Consider the following 20,956-nt stretch of genomic DNA (forward strand, 5'->3'; position numbering starts at 1 on the left):
GACAAGAAGAGAAGTGTTCAATACTCACAGGAACAATAAGCCCTTGCCAAGTCAATAAATTAGCTTCATCAACCTGGATGTTACGGAAGTTTTTCATTCCACATTTGCGGATTTCTTCAAGCTCCTGTTGATTGACAAAGCATAAAGGGGTGTCAATAGGGGAAAGTACCACATAATTAGATCCCTCCTGACTCCCTCAAATCAAACCGAGTGCCAGCACCGCCGAGGATAAAATTTCAGAGTATGGACTAGACAACTCCTGGTCTGGTTAAGAGGCCCAGAGTGACAGCAGACCCCCTCAACCCATTCCCAGACCAAGACAAGCCCCCACCTTGGTGAACCCATGGTACTCAATGGAGTCAAAAACTGTGCTCCTGAGAAAGCACTACCTCCTCTTTGGGCTGTCACCACACAGCAGGGACAAAAGAAAGACACTACAGAATTGACTTTTCCAACTGAGATTTATTAAGCACTGACTATGTGTCAGACGGCAAGGATCTAAAGACGAATAAAGCGGGACCAGGAGAACACACATACCCACAAAGTTTTCTACCCAATGCTGTAAGTATGATTTAAGGACTCCACCTCAGCATGGGCACACAGCGAAGAGAACAATTATCCAGTCTGAGATGGGAGGGGGACAGAAAACCTTCACTGAGCCTCTGTTTCCTCAGCTGCAAAACAGGGATAGTAAGACCCAGAGCTATAGATAATGAAGGAGAAACCACATTGTAAGCAACAGAAGCCCTTGCAAATATGAGGTATTATCATAGAGTCAACAGAGCAAATGCCATTTTATTCAGAAAGCATGACCACCCTGACTACTTCAAGGCCCTGCCTGAGATGTCTTTAGTCTAGAATTGACTGTCAGTTGTCTTTCAACTGTGCACCGACCTGCTGCTTTCCCAACAATTCAAGTGAACACCCAATAGGTGTTCCAGCCCAAGCCATCATCACGTGCCTGCCCGCATCCTCACCATTCTCCATTCTCGATACCTGGAGTGAATGTGGTGTCCCCAAGTCCCCAGTCAGGCCTCTCATCCATGGCACAACAGCATCCTCCACATCTTTGGGTGCCTTCTCTTCAGCAACCCTGGAGCACCACCCAGCTGAGCCCTGCCCCCCCTGGTGGGCGGAAGGACAGCTTCCTCACTGGCCTGGCTTCATTCTTGGTGGTCCAGCCCATGAACCCCTCCATAACTGGGAGGCCCCTCCTTGTTTGGTGCTCTGGCTCACAATGACATAGAGACTCTGAATCAGTCCCCATACCAACCCCAAAAGATTTCTGTACCTCCTATTCCCATCACACAGCCTACAGTTCACATGGCACCCTGGGGGCACAATTCCTGAGGAAGGGGAACTGAGCCGGTGCTCCAGGTTACAGGTTGGAGGACGTGCACTGTGCCTGGCATGGAGTGAGCAGACAAGGACAGCACGTCGAATGAACATGAAAGAGGCAGTTAGGACACACTGGCACTTCTTAGCAGGCAACAGGCCCAAGTTCTTTCCACAGGGACCTGCTGTTTCTTAACCCCAGCTGCCCACCGCAGCTGTCCAGGTCTGGGTCCTAGCCGGGAAAATTCTGGTCCAGCAAATATCGGGTGAAGTTTGAAACAGGGATTTTTAACAAGCTACAGTGAGATGACAGAGCTGCTGCCACTGAGAGACTTAGTTCCATTTCCAAGCAATGTTCCATTTCGGTGAGAAAAGATGCTAGCAGCAATCGTTGTGACCCTTGCAGTAGGGGAAGAGGTAGGTAGTCTGGCCCCTTCACTTGAGCCTGCAGGAGGGAAAGCATGGAACCTCAAAGACCACTCAACCCGCTAACTGCCACCTTGTGCTCCTACTAATGCTAATGCCTGGGACTCATCAGAAATACTCACTTGGGGATTATGCAGTCTGGACAAATTCAGGAAGGGAAGAAGGCCTCACACCCATACTACCACCTTGGCCCATGAGAGCAGGTGTGAGGGCAGGGATCAGGAAACCTCAGAAACTTATGGTTGTGCTTTACCAAACACTTGCTTAATGATCAGGTTAATAAGTAGATGGGAAGCTAGGGCTTGGGGAAGGAAAATAAAACTCCGGAAAAGAAAGGGATCTCTATGTATTTTAACTTTCTGGTCCTTGGTTCAAGATACTCAAGGTAAGATTCCTGGCTAGAGGGAAAAAAATACAATAAAAAAATTAAGAAAAAATAAAAATAAAATGGAAATGACAAAACAAACAAACAAACAGATTCCTGGCAACAGACACAACATATCACGTCCCTTAAGGGCTGAGTCCTGCCCTGGCTGGTGTGGCTTAGTGGACTGACTGGCAGCCTGCGAACCAGAGGGTCACAGGTTCAATTCCCAGTCAGGGTACATGCCTGAGTTGTGGGCCAGGTCCTCGGTTGCAGGTGAGCAACAGGCAACCAACTGAGGTTTCTTTCCCTCTTTTTCTCTACCTTCCCCTCTTTTTAAAAAGTTAAAAAGGAAAAAAAACAAACAAACAAAAAACAGCTGAGTCCTACCAGGTTATTAAAAAAGCAAACGATAAAAAAATTCCAGATAGAACTTGAAAATTAGACAATCAGAAAAAGAAATTACAGAATATATTGAATATTCATGGAAGAAAATACATTTTAAAATAATATGAAACTATATTTTATGACTTCAAAAATCCATATACTAATAACATGAAGTATGGGCGATAAACACAAGGAGGTATATTTCAAAAGAATTACAAAAACATGGCAAGATGGGGGTCACTTGTAATATGGGAGTGAAAAACTGCATCTTATTACAGAGAAAGGGAGGAATGAGTGGGCACTGCGCAGGGGTGCAGGGAGGGCACTTACTGGTGTTTGATAGCAAGAGATACATAAACAAAGACAAAAGCCATACTGTGGGAGGAAGTGGCCACACACACCCTGGCCAAAGAAGGGGTGGCACTGATGGTGGGTGGTAGGGCTAGGAGGCTCAGAAGTGCATCTACCAGATAAACTGTCAACTTATCTTGCTGTCAAGTTAAGCTCGCCAAAGAGTGAGGCGGCAACCTCCTTTGCATAATTCTAACCATTAAAGAAGAACTGATTATAAGACAGAAGTGAAAGAAACCAAGACAAACAAACAAGCAAGCAAGCCCATAACCTCCAGGGAACATTGGACAGCCCCCTAAGAGTATTTCTCAAAAGGGTGGTGCCAACATGCAGCAGGACTCTGCACTTGAGCATCCCCAGCCCTGCCCATTAGATGCCAGGCATTGTGATACCACCCCACCCTGATTTCCCAATGTCCTCAAGAGCCCAGCTGCTGAGAAGCACTGGCACTATCAGGGGCAAGGAGGCTAAGAGTTCTGTACTGCATAAGATGGTCCTACAGACCAGAACTGTTCAACCCAAAATGCCAATCACACCTCTACGGAGGAGAACAACTTAAAGATGGATTCAAGTCATTCAGTGAAAACACAGGTTCATCTGAAAGTATGACACTTGAAAAGGCACGATGACTCAGGAGGATTGGCAAACCCTCAAGCAAAATTGCACCTCTGTAACTGAGAAAGATCCTAAAAATGAAGAACTGGGGAAGAAATGTAAAAAAAAAAAAAAAAAAAAAAAAAATCAATATAAACTCAGACTTCAAATTTCGTTTCAAATGTTGGATGAAAGGACCCAACAAAAAAAAAAATATGAGAGGCCCCACTTTACAAGAACCAAGTTAGGAAGACCAAAGCCAACAATGACAGAAAGTTACAAAACATGCCCACAGAGGTCTGTTTCAGTTCTGCTCAGAGCCAAGAAGCAGTCCCTGGTCAGCTGCTCTGGGCTGATGGCACAATGCTGACCAACCAAGAGATGAGAGCTTAAAGGAAAGAAGAACCAGGCAGCCCACGTGTCCCTTCTCCCAGGGAGAGAAAGCAGGCTTCAGAAATCCAGGGTAACTGATGAGGAAGAGCAATGCTTCCCACAGTGAGGTCCATTTCTGAGCCCAGATGTGGATCTCAGTGTATTGCAGAACATGAAAAGGCTGGGTGTACCTCTCTGCTCTTCAAAGGGGAAAAGTCATTCCCTAAACTGCAGAGCTTGGTGCCCACTCAAGGTGGAAGCGTGGCATGCAGCAGAAAGGAACCACTGCCTAACAGCTCTGCCAGCACAGACAGTGAGATGGCCCTGACCCTAGCAGGAGTGCACTGCTCCTAGTCCTAGACAGAAGGCTGGGCTCAGCCAACGAGAGGGCAGGAGACAGTTGTGCATCGGAGTTTGGGTAAAGTATTTAACAAAGTCTCTTTTTTTCCTTCTTTGGAGGTCTATGATGGGGCTTGGAAAACTTCAAAATCTCCCACAGTAATCCTCACACATAGCCTGAGAGCCAGTGATTCTTATTGTTTTTTAATATTTTATATTTTTAGAGAAAGGGAGGGAAAAAAAAAAAGAGGGAGAGAAACACTGATAGATTGCCTTTTGCACACCCCCAACCAGGAAGTCATCCATGTGCCCAGACTGGGAATCAAACCGCGCGCAGCCTTTCAGTTCACATCTGGTACTCAACTCACTGTGCCACACTAACAGGGCAGCAGCTAGTGATTCTTAACTAGCTTGTGGCCATGGTCCTCTTTAAGAAATCCAGACAGATAGAGGAAAATTCAGCTGTGCAAGCCAGGGCTGCTTCAGATGTCAAATCAATGCTCTGAACCAGCAAGTCTTAAGGGTTCTTGTAGTTTTGTAGTTTTTAAAAGCATATTTCGTAACAGCCTATAATTTTTATTTGCAGAGTGGAAAAAGGTGCATTGTACCTCTAAAGAACTATAGGAAGTAAAGCTGCACACCATCTTGTTGGCTGCTGAGGCTGGGCTGGGAGAGAGGCTCTGCTCTAGGAGCCTGAAGGTCAGAGCAGGGGAGGCGCATCAGGCAATAACAGAGGGTAACAGCTTCATGGAAGAGGCTCTGAGAGGGGCCTTGAAGGATTGGGAAAGCCAAACTTCTAGAGAGAGTAGGCGTCCTATGTGGGAAACATACTCAAAGACAGAGGGGAAATCACAGGGGAAGTATCAGGAGTTTGGCTAGAGTGATTATTAATGCTGGGAACTCCACCAGGGTATATGCCCAAGACCCTGGGGAAGTTGTTTAACACTCACAGAGAGGTGGAGGTGTGTTAGGGGCAGAAAGGGTAGAGAGGGACTTGGAAGACCCACTCATGCCCAAGCCCCACCCTAGTCCTGCAGAATAAGTACCTCCTGAGTTCAGCTGAGCACTTGTGTCTAGGGATTCCCCAGGTGATGAAAAGGTGCACCCCTGCTTAGGAACCACTCCACTTATCCAGCCTGGTCTTTTAGCAAGGAAGACATGGAGGCCCTGATCAATTTAGTGTCATTTCCATGGCTAGAAATAAGCTTCTAAAAGAGCTAACACCTCTCACTGAACCAGGCACATGGAAGCAAACCAAGTTCTGAACTCTTTTTTTAAAAAGTGAACGCTGATTATGGCTCAGTTTACTGTTTTCTTTTTCTTTTCTTTTTGAGAGAGAGAGAGACAGACATCAATTTGTTGTTCTACTTATTTAGGCATTCACTGGTTCATTCTTATATATGTGCCCTGACAGGGGGATCAAACCTGCAACCTTGGTGTAACGGGATGACATTCTCACCAAGTGAGCTACCCGGCCAGGGCCTTGTTCTCTATTCTAAAGATTCCTTTAGGCAATAGAATCAGAATATACCATTCCCCAGCCATTCTCTTCAACATCTATTTTCCATATTATATATAGAAATAATATTTAGATTTGGCAGATGGCTGCTTCAACAGCTGCCAAATCCTCAGTGGACTGGAAAGAACAAAGGTCTCTGCATCAGACAGGCCTGCGCTCAACCCTCCTGGCCCCACCCTCCACACCAACCTGAAGTTCCAAGGAGTCTACAATCTTACCCGAAAAAAATGGAGGAAACCAACTTCACAAGACCCTAATGAGAATTACAAGAACCATTATATAATGCTTAATACTTAACACCTCAGTAGGTACCCAATTAATGGTAGTTTTACTTCCTTTCATAATTGTATCACCACACTTCTTAATACTTAAGACAGTGTCAGGCACCAACATACGAGGTGTGTCTGGGAAAAGTCAAGCCATTGTTAATATAACAAGAACAGTTTGTGTGACATTGATATAACCTGGTGCTAAGGAGAGTAGACTGAAATGCACATGCGTGAACAATGATGACTTCACTGTACTAGTCAGTAGGGGTAGTAGACACCACAGAGCAAATATGTGTACTGTGTGGCCATCACATTCAAAATAACTGAGCGAGTAGAGCACCAAATCTGCATCAAATTTTGCGTGAAGCTTGAACATTCCTCCACACAAACTATTCAGATGATTCAGAGGGCTGCAGCTATGCACAGCTGATGAGTGGCAGCTTTATCACGACAACACACCCACTCATGCATCATGTCTAGTGTAGTTCTCTGGCGAAACATCAAATCACCCAGGTGACTCAGTCTCCCTACAGCCCAGTTTTGGCACCCTGCAACTTCTGGGTTTTCCCAAAACTAAAATCACCTTTGAAAGGGAAGAGCTTTCAGACCATTGATGAGATTCAGGAAAATATGAGAGCGCAACTGATGGCAATTCAGAGAACTGTGTTAGGTCCTAAGGTGCCTACTTTGAAGGGGACTGAGGCATCATTGTCCTATATACACTGTTTCTTGTATCTTGTATCTTTTTCAATAAATGTCTCTCTCTTTTTTTAATATTACATGGCTGGATACCTTCTGAACAGAACTTGTACATCCTCTATTCTACATAATAGAGCATAGATATAGCATCAACAGCCTTTGACCAGAACTCATGGGGTCTCAAATTAGAAATGAATATGCTTACGGTAGTTAGCACAAAGCTTTGGGAAATGCCATGCTCGATTGTATCTTAATTTAAAAAGAAACAAGAACAAAACATAAGGTAGAGGTTTGCTAAGAGCACATCACCATCACAGCCTCTCGAGAAGAAGTGGCTGGTTGTGACAACACCCTGCAATGTTTTCAATGAACAGTAAGTAGAATATAACTAGAAGCTCATGAAACCCCTGAGGACGTCAAATCAGTTATTATCAGCTTCATTTTACAGGTGGTAAAACCAAGGTTCAAAAAGGCCCAAGTTACAGACCTTGTACAGGGCAAGGCCGGACTAGAGCGAGAGCCAGAAATCACTCCATAAACATCTCAGCCATAAAGCAGTTAGGGTGGTGAACACCCACTGGAAACAAGCAGCACCAGGGGCTCCTATTTCCTTCCTTTTTTGAAGATTTTATTTATTTACTTTTAGAGAGAAAAGAAGGGAGCGAAAAAGAGGAGAGAAACATCAATGTGTAAGAGATATACCGGTCAGTTGTCTCACATACCCCTAACTGGGAACCTGGCCCACGACCAGGCATGTGCCCTCACTGGGAATCCAATCAGCAACCTTCTGGTTCACAGACAGGCACTCAACCCACTGAGCCACACCATCCAGGGCAGGGGCTCCTATTTCTGAAGCAGGATCCTGGGAGGACTTCGCTTACTCTGGAATAACACTTTCCAAGATTTATAATGACAAAAGCATAAACTTACACAGTGTTTGCCCTAGCCCTTCACAGCTTGTCATTAAGTGTTTATGTTGTACAAGGAACATTTCTAGGCTCCTCCTGGCCAGGCAAAATGAAACCTGGCAGATGGAGCCAGATGTCTGAAGGAAAAATAACACAAATCTGTCTTAAATCTAAGTACAGGACCACTCTCAAAATACCAGCTACTTCAAATTACTAATTGGTAGGCCATCAGTAATTTGAAATAGCTACTCCTTGTTTTTGTGACTCTAAAAAAGTAACTAATTTTGACAGAAATGCACGTTCCAAACTTGCACAAAGCAACCAGTGTCAATGGCACTAAATCATTTCAATGTAATTCAATACTGTAAATATAAGTATAAGGCTTCAGAGCCCCCAAACACAATTCTCTCATTTAATTTAACACTCAGTAAAGGGGGTGGGACCCATACCAACACACTCCCCCTTCCGTGGGTTGGCAGTATGCTTAGCTATCTTACACTCTGTTATTATCACAACTAATACACTTAACTATTCTCATAACTCTAAGAAGGTTTTATTATCCCCTTTGGAGAAATCAGGACTCTCAGGCTCAAGGTGAAGACATGAATGAGTCCAAGGCAGAAATAAAGATCTGAACTCAGGTCCCTGTTACTCGATCACAGCACACGGCTCCAGGGAGGTAGACTATTTGTCAAGAGATTATTCTAAGAGAACATGATACTCAGCACAGGCTTTAAGGAATGCACTGCCCACACACCTCTGGGCAAGTGTTGCCCAAGCCTCGCTGAGCAGGCTCTCATGCCAGCTCCACGCACAGTCAGCTTCCAGCCATCGGTCTTGCTCCTGGCATGTATTTATGTCTCAATCTGAACATGGGTGTGCTTGGCATTCTTAACCTACATCATACACTCTAGAAGCCAGCACACCAGACTGTGAGCTCCTTAAAGACTGGGACACAACCTTTTCGGCCTGTCTACAATAGATCCAATGACACAGAGCCTACGACAGGACAAGTGAGAATGGCAACTGCTTGTGTAAAACGTGTGGTGGATCCTCCTCTAAGTTTAGCTTACATGTGATTTTTCTTAACAACAGGCACACTGGTATGAAGTAGACATTTACAGAAAAGGCTCAGAGGCTGTCAGCTTCTGAGTTATACCCTCTCCCTCAGCCCATGACAGAGACAGGCAACATTCACTCTTAGAAAGACAGAGAGCAGTGCCATGAGCACTGGCTTTGATGTTACTGATTGCTTTGGTGGCAAATGTGCCTCCTGGGCAAGGAGTTGTCAAAACAATGTTTCACCCCTCTGCTGAACTATGCTAGTTAGAAGTGGAAGCAAAATCTGACAAGCTAATGAAGCGCAGAAAACTATAATTGACACAGTCTTGGAACTGTTAAATAAAGAACAAAAGTCTAACCACCACCTGACCAAATCCCTCCTTAAAAACCGAATCAGTTCATGTGAAAAGTAGGAGCAAGACCCTGAATGCAGGAAGAGCTGGGCAGTGAGTGTGTCTGGCTTCACTGTTAGCCTATGGCTGGCACCCTATAAGCTTCCTGTCTGTCAAGGGGCCTCTGGAAGCTCTGGAATTCTAAAGAGACTGTGGAGCATCAGGAGGAGGAATGGAATAGCCATCAGAAGCAACCTTTCTCAACTTTACTGCTTCAAGGCTGAAAGAGAAGACAAAAGACAACACTATTATTTCTGGGACTACAACTACTTATTCATTAGCTTCCTTCGAACGCCCAACTCAGCACCTTCTGCTGCCTTCCATAGCACCTGGGCTCCTCTTTGGATGCAGTGACTATCAGTACATGGTATGTACATTCAGAACAGGAAGAGAAAATACACAGGGAGAAATTTTGAGATACTGGGAAGACAAATTTTGAACTCGAGCCATTTGATTTTGTTGGAAAAAGTAAACATTTTAAAACAAACCATTCACACAGCTGTCTTGGTAAACCTTTCACTAACCCTAAGAACAGGTTGTTTCAAGAGGCAGGAGAGCACTGCAGATAAGAGAATGGGCTCTGTCTCAGTGGTGAAGTCATGTCCAAGCTGGCCCACCCCTACCTGGCCTCAGCACCACCCCTATCATTCCTCCAAACCCTCCCCTCCTGCCAGGTTGCTCTCCTCACTCCCAATAATATCTACATGTGTCTTGCACTTTATACATGCCAAGTACTCTTCTAAGAACCTGATATATATTAACTCATTTAACTTTCACACACAGATGAAGTAATTCGTCACAGAGAGGTTAAGTAACTTACCAAGGTTCACTCAGCTATGATGTTACAGGCCCAGAACTCAAACACCAGAACCTGGACTCCTAACGGCTAAGCTGTATTTTTCCTCAATAGCTCTGACCGGAATGAAAGACACACCCCCTTTTTAAAGATTTTATTTACTTTTAGAGAGAGGGGAAGGAAGGGAGAAAGAGAGGGAGAGAAACATTTATATATGAGAGAAACAACCGGGGAACTAACCTGCAACCCAGGCATGTGCCCTGACTGGGAATCAAACCAGTGACCTTTGGTTGGCAGGCTGGAGCTCAGTCCACTGAGCCACACCAGCCAGGGCTCCTCCCTCTTTTTTTTAAATAGGAAGAGAGTTAAGATTATCTATGTCCTCAAGAACAGACAGGATGAGGCTGGCCAGAGGAGACACTTGGAGGCAAAAGCTCTCACAAGTGAAGGGCCTGCTATTTCTCATGGATGTCGCAGGAGCGGGGGATACACCTGATCCCTCAACAGAAAAGCTATATCTCTCTGCCACCTGCCCTTAAACCCTCCAGCATCTCCCTCCATGATGCTCCTTCATGGAGAGGCAGCTCTTCCAGGGGCTGGCTGGAGAACCCTGCCAAGGCAGAGGGAGAGAGGGCTGCTAGTTCTGAAGGGCCAAGTGCGCTGGACACGCCAGCCTTGGTAAAACCAGGCCAGTTCCCCAGTGCTTCTGGAAAGCACCTCAGGGGCTGGCCTAACTAAAACCCAAGGAAGGGACAGCACAAGGTCAGAAGCATGCAGCCGTGTCACAGAGCAGGCAGGTTGTTACTGGGGTTCCTGAGGGCAGCTCTCATCACCACAGTCCACATCCATTCTGGGGGGTAAAAGCTATTCAACCTCATTGGCTGCCATGCCCCTCTCCTCTTCAACTACTGACACCCTACTCCTTCTGAAAGGCTAGACCAAGTTCCATTTCCTCCTCCATGTCGGAGGGTCTTTCCCTCACCTGTACTCCATTATTCAGCTAGCATACACATCCAGCATATAGTGGACAGACCAGGATTTCTCTATTCTAAGTTACATGTCATTCTTCTCCCTCACTGAGCTCCTCAAGGACAGAGCCCAGAGGAGGTGTCCCTTGAGCCAAAACTCAGAAGAGGAAGTTACCCTGGTGCAGGGAAGAGACAGCGACACCAATCAAGAGACCCAGGGTGTGCAGAACATGCCATGTCAGGGGATTCCATGGGCATATAGGGAGAGAAAAGACTGGCAAGACCAGAGCTAGACGGAATATGATAAGGAATGTGGATTTTTAAATAGAGTCCTGACCTACTCAATTTGGTTCCTGAGAGCAGGGCATTTGCTTCTCTTGGATGAACTGCTGGTTAGGGATCATGTGGGACTAAGAACAGACTGCCTGGTGAGGAATAAAAGGAAACCATTGAGGATTCTAATGCAGGTGTCCCACCACAGATGGGGATAGCTTGAACTAAGGGAGTGGCAGTGGGGATGAGAAAAGACAGGCAGTGAACAGAGTTTGTAAAAGCACATAGTTCAGGAGAATCTGGCAAGTAGCTAGATGCGGGAGGAAAGGGTGAGGCAGGCTCCCTCAGGTTCTTCCTTGGCCGAATGAATAGACAAGTGGATCAATACCTACGCAAGAAAGAAGTGCAAGGCACAGGATGAGTTTAGATTTAACCCTTTACAGGTCTATGTACCATTTAAAGGAAAACTCTCAAGATGGTTGGATAAAGAGTCTGGGCTCAGGAAGGAGTTGTCATGGTTCTCTGAACTTGAATTCCTACCTTACTGTTGTAGCAAAGAAAACAAATACCTCTTGTCCTGACTGGTGTGCTCAGTGGGTTGGGTGCTGTCCCACAAACGGAAAGGTGGCCAGTTCGATTCCCCATCAGGGCACGTCCCTGTTCGCCAGTTGCGGGGCTGGGGGCTTGTGAGAAGCAACCAATTTCTCTCCCTCTCTTTCTCCCTTCCTTCCCCTCTCTAAAAGCAAATAAATACAATCTTAAGAAAACTATCTCCAATATTCAGTGATACTTCTCAATGGAATGAGAATATTTTCAAGTGTGCTGGTACACTAAAATGTGAACTCAACAGCCTCTTTAGAGTTGTAACAAGATCAGAAAAGGTCCAAGGACATGGAGACAAATGTTTCTGTTCTAGTATAAACCTTAGGAAAAGGTCCCAAATGTTGCAATAACTGAGTATACTCTTTCCCAGGGTCTGTCCATATCGTCTTCTAATAGAGAAACATTTACAAAGTATATAATTAAAGGAGGCTGAAATTATCCCAATTTACTGTGATGCATGAATTCAGGATAAAAAGCCCAATGCTTTTTCAACTCCCAAAAACCCAGAGGGGATTCAGGACACTTACACTGACACAACATCATTTGTAAAACTCCCTTCACCTCCTGACACACACAACAAACCAGTACCAGACACACTCACTGCTGTATTGTGTTAGTTGCCCAACCTCACAGAATACAAAGCTGTACTTCGAAGCAAACTAGTTTACTGTTGAGTACAATTAATTCCAAGGAATGAAATGTAATTTAGTGACTCCTCCTACTCATTCACAGGCGATTATGGATTGAAAGTATGGAGTCCTGAGTGAAAAATCATTTCACACAGGATTAAGAGATTACTAACAAATCTGAAATACTCTTTTCAACAGTTACAACCTAACAACTAATAAAATGTCACTCCTCTCTTAAATTCATAAATTTTCCCTCTGAGAAAGCCCTTCTGGGAAGATACTCAGCTGGAGGGCCCTTAGGAAAATGTGTGCAAATAAAAAAGGTTGAAAAGAAATTATGAGACTGCAATCAATTTCCTTAGCCACTGGACCTTAAGGTTTCACTTTTGTAGCTATTTCCCTCCTGAATGAAGCCATGGTTACAACCTGGTTATTGCCACTAATGCTAAATTAGCTGCCTGCAAATTAAAACATATTTAATGTTTTATTAACATTGTGGTTCCTAAAAGGGGTTCTGAAAAACTTATCCTTTTGACCAGTGACTTTTTAACCTTTTTCATCTCATGGCACATATAAATTAATTACTAAAATTCTGCAGCACAGCAAAAAAATACGTATTTTGCCAATCTAACAACAACAACAACAACAAAAAGGTATAATTTTGATTCATTCACACCGGATGGCTATTTTGTGTTCGCTGTTGTCAATGTTCATTTGACAATTTAAGGGAAAAAGAGGTCAGTGCCCCTGACTAAATAAAATAGTCAAGTACTGCATGTTTTAAAAATTCTTATGGCATGCCGGTTGAAAAATCACCACTTTTGGCAAAAATAAATAAACAAACAAATAAATAAAGACTTTATCATACTCACTTTCCCTAAAATGACTTCTTAGCCTCATAAACGCAAATCACTATCTTTTAACACTATCTGCAGTCACTGTTACAAAGAAACTTCTGATTCTGAGTGTCCTGGAATATAGTTTTTGAGCAAATCTAAAGTTCTTTAAGACTGATTATTCACCATATTTACTTTTCACCATAGAAAATCCCTTTTATTTCCACCAACAATCTGCATCAATCTTTTTCTTTTTTTTAAAACTAACCAGGCTTAACCACTGACTCTCAGAGAAAATGATCAACACCATGACACCATCATTCCCCCCTACTGAATTAAAAGAATTTCCATCCACAACTCCAGAAATGACATACCCTTTCATTGATCCTTGAAATAAGAAAGTGGGACAAGGAGCATGGAATTTGGGATTTGGAGCAAGCGAGATTTAGCATCTCATTTCTCCCCATTCAGGTCTGCTGCTCCACCTTAAGCAACACTTAACCTATATTTAAGCCTCACAGTTTTCTCATTTGTAGAATAAAGATGATAATACACTAACTTTGTTACTGAAAAGAACTTATGTAAATGATCTAGCACCTAATAAGTACTCAGTTAATGTTACATATTTTTGTTCTAAGCTCCAATTTCTTTAAACGCACAAAAAATTTCAAAAACCAAAGTAACTTCCTTCTCAGACTACCAAGAACCTGAGAACCCCAAACTGGGTTGATTGCCCTAGACTAGGGGATACCAGGGTGAATTAGATCAAGATTCCTGCCCTTGAGGAAGTCAGAACCCAGTAGGAAAGACAAGTCTAACACGAATCACGTTGGGTAAGTGTTCAAGAGAAATATGAACGTACTGTTGGGTAGGAGCATTTGAGATCCTGCTTCCTGGCAACTGCCAGTTTTGGCTCAAATAAACTCGTAAAAAATCTCTAAAAAGAAAGTGCTGTAGTCACACAAAGGAGGAAACAACTCATTCTGAAGGGGGACCACATACACCTCACAGGGGAGCTGGGTATAGTGGAACCTGGGGCTTCCCTGGAAGGGCAGAGAGGCACAAGCAAGGCAGCATTTCTCAGGTAGTCAACATCGTGTGCAAAGGAAGACCACATAACAAGAGCAGGGGCCTTTGTTGTCAGAACTGAGATCACAGCTCACGCTCCCTCCCTAATAGAAAATCTACACAGCCAACCAAGCTCTCTGCATTCCACTTTCTCACTTACAAAATGGGAATAATACTGTTTATTTCACTGGGGATTAAACGCGATCATGAAGGTGAAGTACAGAGCTAGCTGCACAGAGAAAATGCTTAAACAAAAAAAAAAAAAAAAAAAAGGAGCTACCATGAAGATGAAAGGGTAGTGGGAAGCCAAGGGGCAGGAGGGGAGACTGGGCAGTTACTTTCAGTCAACCTAAGAACGATCTTGCAAGTCAAGGAAGACGTTAGGATTAACTGCTGAGGACAAGACCACAGAGGTTTTCAATAGGAGTGAAAGGATGCAACATTTGCTTTAGGCGGAACCGCCCCACCCCACTCCCCCCCAAAACCTGGTGTCCCTGAAGGGGAATCAGAGGAAAGCACTCCGGACGGCGCCTGAGAGATAGGGGCATGGGTTCAAGTAATTTCAGTAAGATTAGGAAGGAAAGCAGGCGCTCAAGAAATCTTCCTACAATAACATTCACACAGCTTAACCAGGTGACCGCATTCGGGAAGTTGAGGAGGGAAATAAGCAAGTAACAATCCTCTCATCTGGATGACTGGGTGAATGGTGGTGCGCCCACTTCCAATCGAGTTTTATTAAGTTCAATGTCGTCTTCAGCCCTTAGTGAACAAAAGAAAGGAAACGTTCTCAGGGAGGGAGGGAGAGCCCGGAGGCTGTGACTCCCAAGTTCAATGCCCAGTTCTACCAAGCACTGCTCTGCCCAGGAGGAACCCCCGATCTTGATGTCCCCTCAGGAAACCAGCCCCCAGGCCTTTTTTATTTCCGGCCGGGTTGAGCTTCGCAGCACCACCCGGCAGCCGACTCACAAACGCTGGCGAGGTCGGCTCTGGAGGACGCCGGCAAACACACTCGCGAAAGAATTAAGCCAGTTTAGCATCTGTGTTCCTCACCAAAGGAGCCATTAGCAAAAAACCACCCCGCTGCATCCAAGATACAAAGTACCAAGTTATTTTTATAAACTTTGCCTGGTTTTGATTCGAACGACTGAAGCCAACACCCCCCCCCCAAACATGGCACTTTGCTTAATCAGGGAAAAGAGATCGCAATGACTAAGTGGTGGGGAGGAAAGGAGATGGGGAAGGAGAACCGTGCCGCGATCGGGGCCGACCTTCCTGGAGTTGTAACTTGCCGCTGTGTGACTCTGCAGTCACAAGGCGACAGTTTGCTAGAACCCAGCGCAATTCCAACCGGCCCACCAAAAACTGACCTAACTTTAGTCGCCCCGCATCCTCCTTTCTTCCCCTAAGCCGCCCCGCCTCCCGTGCTGCGGCCCAGCTGAGCGGGGCTAGGAGTCCGACGCGCTGCGGCCCAGGGCGGGGCGGGTCCGCGGCGCGGGCTTCGGGCCGGGGCTCCAGTGCTCGGGCCTTACCCGCAGGCACCAGGTTTGGGGCCTCCCGGCCGAGCCCCCACATCAACACCGCTCCCAGTCTGGGGGGCGGCCGCCGCGAAGATGAGTACCCGGTTGGGCTCCGGGCGGAGGGCAGCGTGTACACACCGGGCTGGGCTGGGGGGCCAGCGGCGGCTCCCAGCGCGGCCTGACGCTCCCGCCCCAGCTGAGGCCTAAGGCGGCCCCGTTAGTTCCTTCAGTCCGCGCACGACCCAGGGGGGCGTCGGAGCCACTTAGGGTGGGAGGCCAGGCGGCGGCGGCCCAAGGAGGTCCGGCCCGCCCCGGGGACCCGGGGCCTGCGACACCGCCCCTCCGTCCGGCTGGAGCCGGAGAATGGCTTTTACCTTCATCAGCCTCCTGCTGGCCGCCATCTTGGATCTGGTGCTGCTGCCTTCCCAGTGTGCATCACGGCCGGCCCGGCAGCTAGAGCCCCCGCACTTCCTGGAGCGGGGGAGGGGCGGCCAAGGCGGGGCAACGGATGTGCAAAACGCCTACTGTGTGCCGGCCACAGTGCTGGAGAGGCCTGGGTGAACAGAACTAGTAGATACCCTGTCTTGATGGAGTGTCCAATCCGATGGCAATTACAAACAGTGCCTGGCATATAGTAGATGCACAATAAATACTGGTTGCACAAATCACTAAATAACCAGGATTATTTCAGGCACTGCTAAGCGCTGTGAAGAAAAGAAAACTGGGTGATGGGAAAGTGACTTTTCATTGAGAAGTCAGAAAAGCCTCACTGAGGAAATAGTATAAATAATAATAGTTAACACTGGTTACCATTAACAGCCCCATTTTGTGGGAGACAGAAGCATAGAGAAGCCCAATGATTTGCCCAAGGTCATGCGGCCAGCTAGAAGCAGAGTCCCATTCCTGTCCACAGGCAAGGGTGGGGCGTGAAGAATAGGAAGGAGCAGCTGGGAGGCTTGGAAAACAGTGTTTCAAGGAGGGGAAATGACACTGGCAGAGACCAGGAGACTGTTTGGGCGGTAGGTGGCCAGAATGGAGTAAGAAGGATTAGAGGGTCGTAGCTGGTGTGACTCAGTGGATTGAGTTCCGGCCTGCAAACCAAAGGGTTGAGGGTTCGATGCCCAGCCAGGTCACCTGCTTGGGTTGCAGGCCAGGTCCCCAACTGTAGGCATGTGAAAGGCAACCACACATGATGTTTCTCTCCCTCTTTCTCCCTCCTTTCCCTTCTCTCTAAAAATAATCACAAATCTTTTTTTTTTTTTTTTTTTTTTTTTAAGAAGAAGGATTAGAGACAGAGGCAAATTTAACCGCGGGCGCACCGGGCACACGCCCTGGGCCCTGACTTCTGAAGGGCCCTGCAAAACCCCAACTTCACACTTTTTTCTAATGACACCGAGTTTGGTTTCATATGGGCAATTTTAATTACATACAAGTTTACAATCCGCAGTAAAACCTGATAGTATGTTTATATTCGCTTATTTTCATTATTTCATAACTACACTGCATACCATACACATACTACGCTCGGCTGCGCTACCGCTCATCGGAGCAATAGAACCCTATTTGCTACTTTGTACTTACAAAGGTTCTCCTGCACTACAGACTTACGATATATGCAAATACGCAGGGATGTAAATTAGCTTGTAGATATGTACTTGTTTCATTTACGGTTTCAAAAATAGTTTTCTGTGCGTATACATAAATATTCAGGTAAGTTGAAATTATATTAAAATTAATTCCTATTATTGAAATTATATTAAGATAAAATTAATTCCTGTTGTTACATCAGCAAGAAAAAATTTATTTAAATATTTTCACATTTGTAATTATAATTTCAAGTAAAAGTCTATGATATTTTTGTTCAAATTTCTGATTGTTACTCCTATTATATGTATACTATCATTAATTATAATTATACTTTTACATGTTCAACTATTAGTTCAAAACTTTGTGATTATTATTATGCTATCATTAATTATATTATACATATATTATATTCAAATTTTATTGGAAATAAAACATTAATAGTACATAATAGTTTTTATTTATTTAAAAATATGGTTAACATGTATTTTTATTTTCCCTGTCTCTCTTTTTTAAGAGGCCCAATATTTTCTTCTGCACCCAGGGCCTCAACCAACCTTAATCCTTGCCTCTAATTAGAGGGACTGAGGGAGGTGAGTGACAGACTGTGGAGGGCCTTGTAGGAAAGGAAATGATTTGACTTTTCTGTGAGAGCCCTTTGATGGATGTGGATGGCAACCAAACAGTCAGATACAGGTGTTTAAGGAGCGTACTCTGATTGGATAATGGAGAACAGAAGCAGGTAAGAGGATAAGTAGGTAAGGGGATGAGGGGCCCTTTAAAAGACTGCTGCAGCCATCCAGGCAGAGATGATTCAAGTGGTTTGGACCTCAGGTAGCAGTGCAGGTGAAGAGAAGGCTGCAGCTTCAGAACACATTTTGGTCTTGTGAAGGAGCTTTTCTCCATTCGAAAAGCAATCGGTTTCCCAGGAAAGGAGAGAAGAAAAGGGCGCTGGAAATATATAGCCTGGACTAAAACTGGCCTCCTGTACAGTGTCCTGTGAACCCAGGCCTGACACTGGAAGGGAGCTGGAGAGAGAGAGATGACAAGCCTCACGCAACCAAGGACCCCATCTGCCTTTTATCTCCCCCAGGGCCAGCACACAGTGGGTGCTCAGTAAACATTTGACAGATGTGTGAGGGACTCTGTCAGATACTTCCCTAGAGCCATGGGGGACTTGGAAGTGTGTCCTGGGGACAGACTACATGGTCCTATTGTGGGCCCAGGTCAAAGAAAGAACTACTTATGGAGAACCACAGAATGAATGGGATCCTGCCCTGAAGAATTCCAAGCCAGGTAAGGAAGCACAGTGCATACTTTTGACTTCAACATGCTAAACTGGGAATAGAGACTGGGATCAGGAGAGGCCAAGTGCCAAGAACTAGTCTTTGCTGTGGCATCTTCCTGTGTCTTCACCACTGCCCTGCAAGATGGCTCCCTTGTAGCCATTTTGCAGGTGGGGAACCAAGGCCCTGAGAAGCAGAGTGCCCTTGTTAAATAAGCACCCAGGAAATGTACCCAGTCCCAGTGGAAAGCTGCCTGGTCTTTGGGGCCCCTCTCTTGCTCTGGCTTCTGGTTAGATCAGCTACACCCCACCCTCCACTGAGCTAACCTTGGTCATTCAGACCTGACCTTTTTATGTCACCTTCAGAGCCTCCCATCAGAAGTGGCCTCTTCCTCCTCCTGGATTCCAGGCTCTTCTGCTCAAACTTATCACAGGCTGCTCCTTTCTCCAATCAGCACAGAGTCCTGGGTGCTCATCTGCTTGGTTCAGAGAGGGAGATACAAAAGTGGTACTTGCCTTCAAGGGGCTGGCAGCGCCCTGTGGAGGCACCAAGGAAGACAACAGAAAGTGGGAGGATTTGGTGAGTTGTGGAGCTCAGAGGACAGGCGGCCTGACAGAGGCCAGTGGAGGGGCCAGAGGTGCAAGGAGTTCTACCGCAGGAGAGAGGACAAGAGACATTGCAGGGAAAGAAAAGTACCTCTGCTAAGGCAGGAAATTGGCAATGGGTATTCACACTTGTTAGCCTGACTGTGTGCCTGGCACTGAACACTGGACATTTGCACCCACCACTGAGTGCATTGGTACCACAGAGCAATGGTAAGATACTCTACTTCACAGAGGAGGAAACTGAGGCTCTGATAAAATGGCTTGCCTGGCATCACCCAGCTTGGAAGTGGGGCCCCCGGAGGTAGACCCCAATCTGGTCCATGCTGGTGATGCGTTGACTTCCTTCTGCTTGCCCAGAGCTTCCTGTCCTATACCACTCCCTTCCCACAACTGGTCCTGCAGCCATATCACACCCCCAGCCTCTGACCATACTGCTCCCTTGCCTATGATGCCTTTGTCATTCCCTCCCCCTAACACTCCCTTACCATCTGGCAAGTGCTAGTCATTCTTAAGGACTCAGCTTACCATGCTCACCTGGGGAAATTGACAGCCCGCTGTGTGCTGGGCTGAGTGTAAATGCACAAGCATCAGCTACTCCAACTGTCCCCTGAGGCCAGAACTGTTGTTATCAGTCCCATTTACAGAGGAAGAAATTAAGGCTCAAAGGATCAATCAACTTTTTCTTAGTCACTCAGCTGGTCAGAGGCTTGAGCCCAAGTCTGCAGTTGGACTGTGAAGGGTAAACCAAGATCTGGGAGACTCAGAGGACCGAAAGGGCTCCCTCCCTCCCTCCGACCCTCCTATTCTCCCTCCTCCTATTCTATCCTATCTTTCTTGCTTCCTCATTCCTTCCTCCTTTTGGCAACCCCACTGGAGATTCTCTATGTATTGACATGGTGCCTGCCCCCATCTCGCCCTGATTAGGTTGGGCATTCAACAAACATTTGATAAAGGACTGTCCCCTGCCCCAGAGCAATGGTCAAATGACTGGACAAATGATATCACCACTGGTGTTAGCAGGGAGGTGCTTCAGGCTGCGGAGAAAGGAGGGTTATTAGAACAGGTCCAGAGGAGAGAGAAGCGGAGATGGCAGAAGGTGGAATATAGATCTGTCCTGGCAACACTGAGTAGCTGGAAAACAATGATGCTGCCAACAGCAACAGGGTCCTTGGGAAGTAGTAGTCATTTGTCTGAGGTCTTGGAGATGACAATTACACTCCGGCTGCCAGAGCCAGTGGGCCATGTTATATGGCACCAATTCAGGGCCCAGATTAGGGTCACACAGGCCTGGGCACAAGTCCTTGTGTAACCCCAAGCAGTTTCCTTGTCTGCAGAGGAGGAAAGTGCCAGCCTCCCGGGCTGTGGTGAGGACTCAGGGACAAGGCATGTAAAGTACAGGTGGGGGCAGGCTGGCCACCCACAGAGGCACATGCCTGAGGAGCTAGGCTAGGGCTTCCAGGATGAGAGGGGCCAGTCCAGCAGGCCAGGGGCCCCAGCCATAGAGCTGAAAGTTGGCATACTAGTGTTCCTCCCTGCCCAGGAGGACGGGGACCTTCCAGAGCAGGCTGCAGGACCCAGGAAGTGGTGTCAGAGAGTAGCACAGTCCTTCCCCAGGTATCCAGCCCAATCCAGGAAGGTACATGACCTGGAGAAAGAAGACCTGGTTGGGATCCTGCTGAGTGACCCTTGCTCTCTGAGCTCCAGTTTCTCCTCAGGCAAAGGAGATCCATGACAGAACTGTGAAGAATCAATGCCAGAGGGGTACGGACCAACC

The 20,956-nt window shown here is 46.2% G+C and overlaps 1 protein-coding gene across 1 annotated transcript in view; it reads right to left on the minus strand.

The window, feature by feature from the left end:
* UBE2L3 (ubiquitin conjugating enzyme E2 L3) overlaps positions 1 to 16,194 on the minus strand; it is a 34,383-nt gene extending 18,189 nt beyond the window's left edge. The window contains exons 1-3 of the mRNA XM_090257627.1: positions 16,082 to 16,194; positions 14,821 to 14,949; positions 29 to 124 (exon numbers count right to left, since the gene is read on the minus strand). Coding sequence (XP_090113753.1) covers positions 29 to 124; positions 14,821 to 14,877 — 153 coding nt within the window. The 5' untranslated portion in view covers positions 14,878 to 14,949; positions 16,082 to 16,194. The remainder of the gene's footprint in view (positions 1 to 28; positions 125 to 14,820; positions 14,950 to 16,081) is intronic.
* Between the last annotated feature and the right edge of the window lie 4,762 nt (positions 16,195 to 20,956).

This window comes from Furipterus horrens, unplaced genomic scaffold (genome assembly GCF_987537825.1).
Source record: "Furipterus horrens unplaced genomic scaffold, mFurHor1.1.pri manual_scaffold_11, whole genome shotgun sequence".
Classification (NCBI taxonomy): Eukaryota; Metazoa; Chordata; class Mammalia; order Chiroptera; family Furipteridae; genus Furipterus; species Furipterus horrens.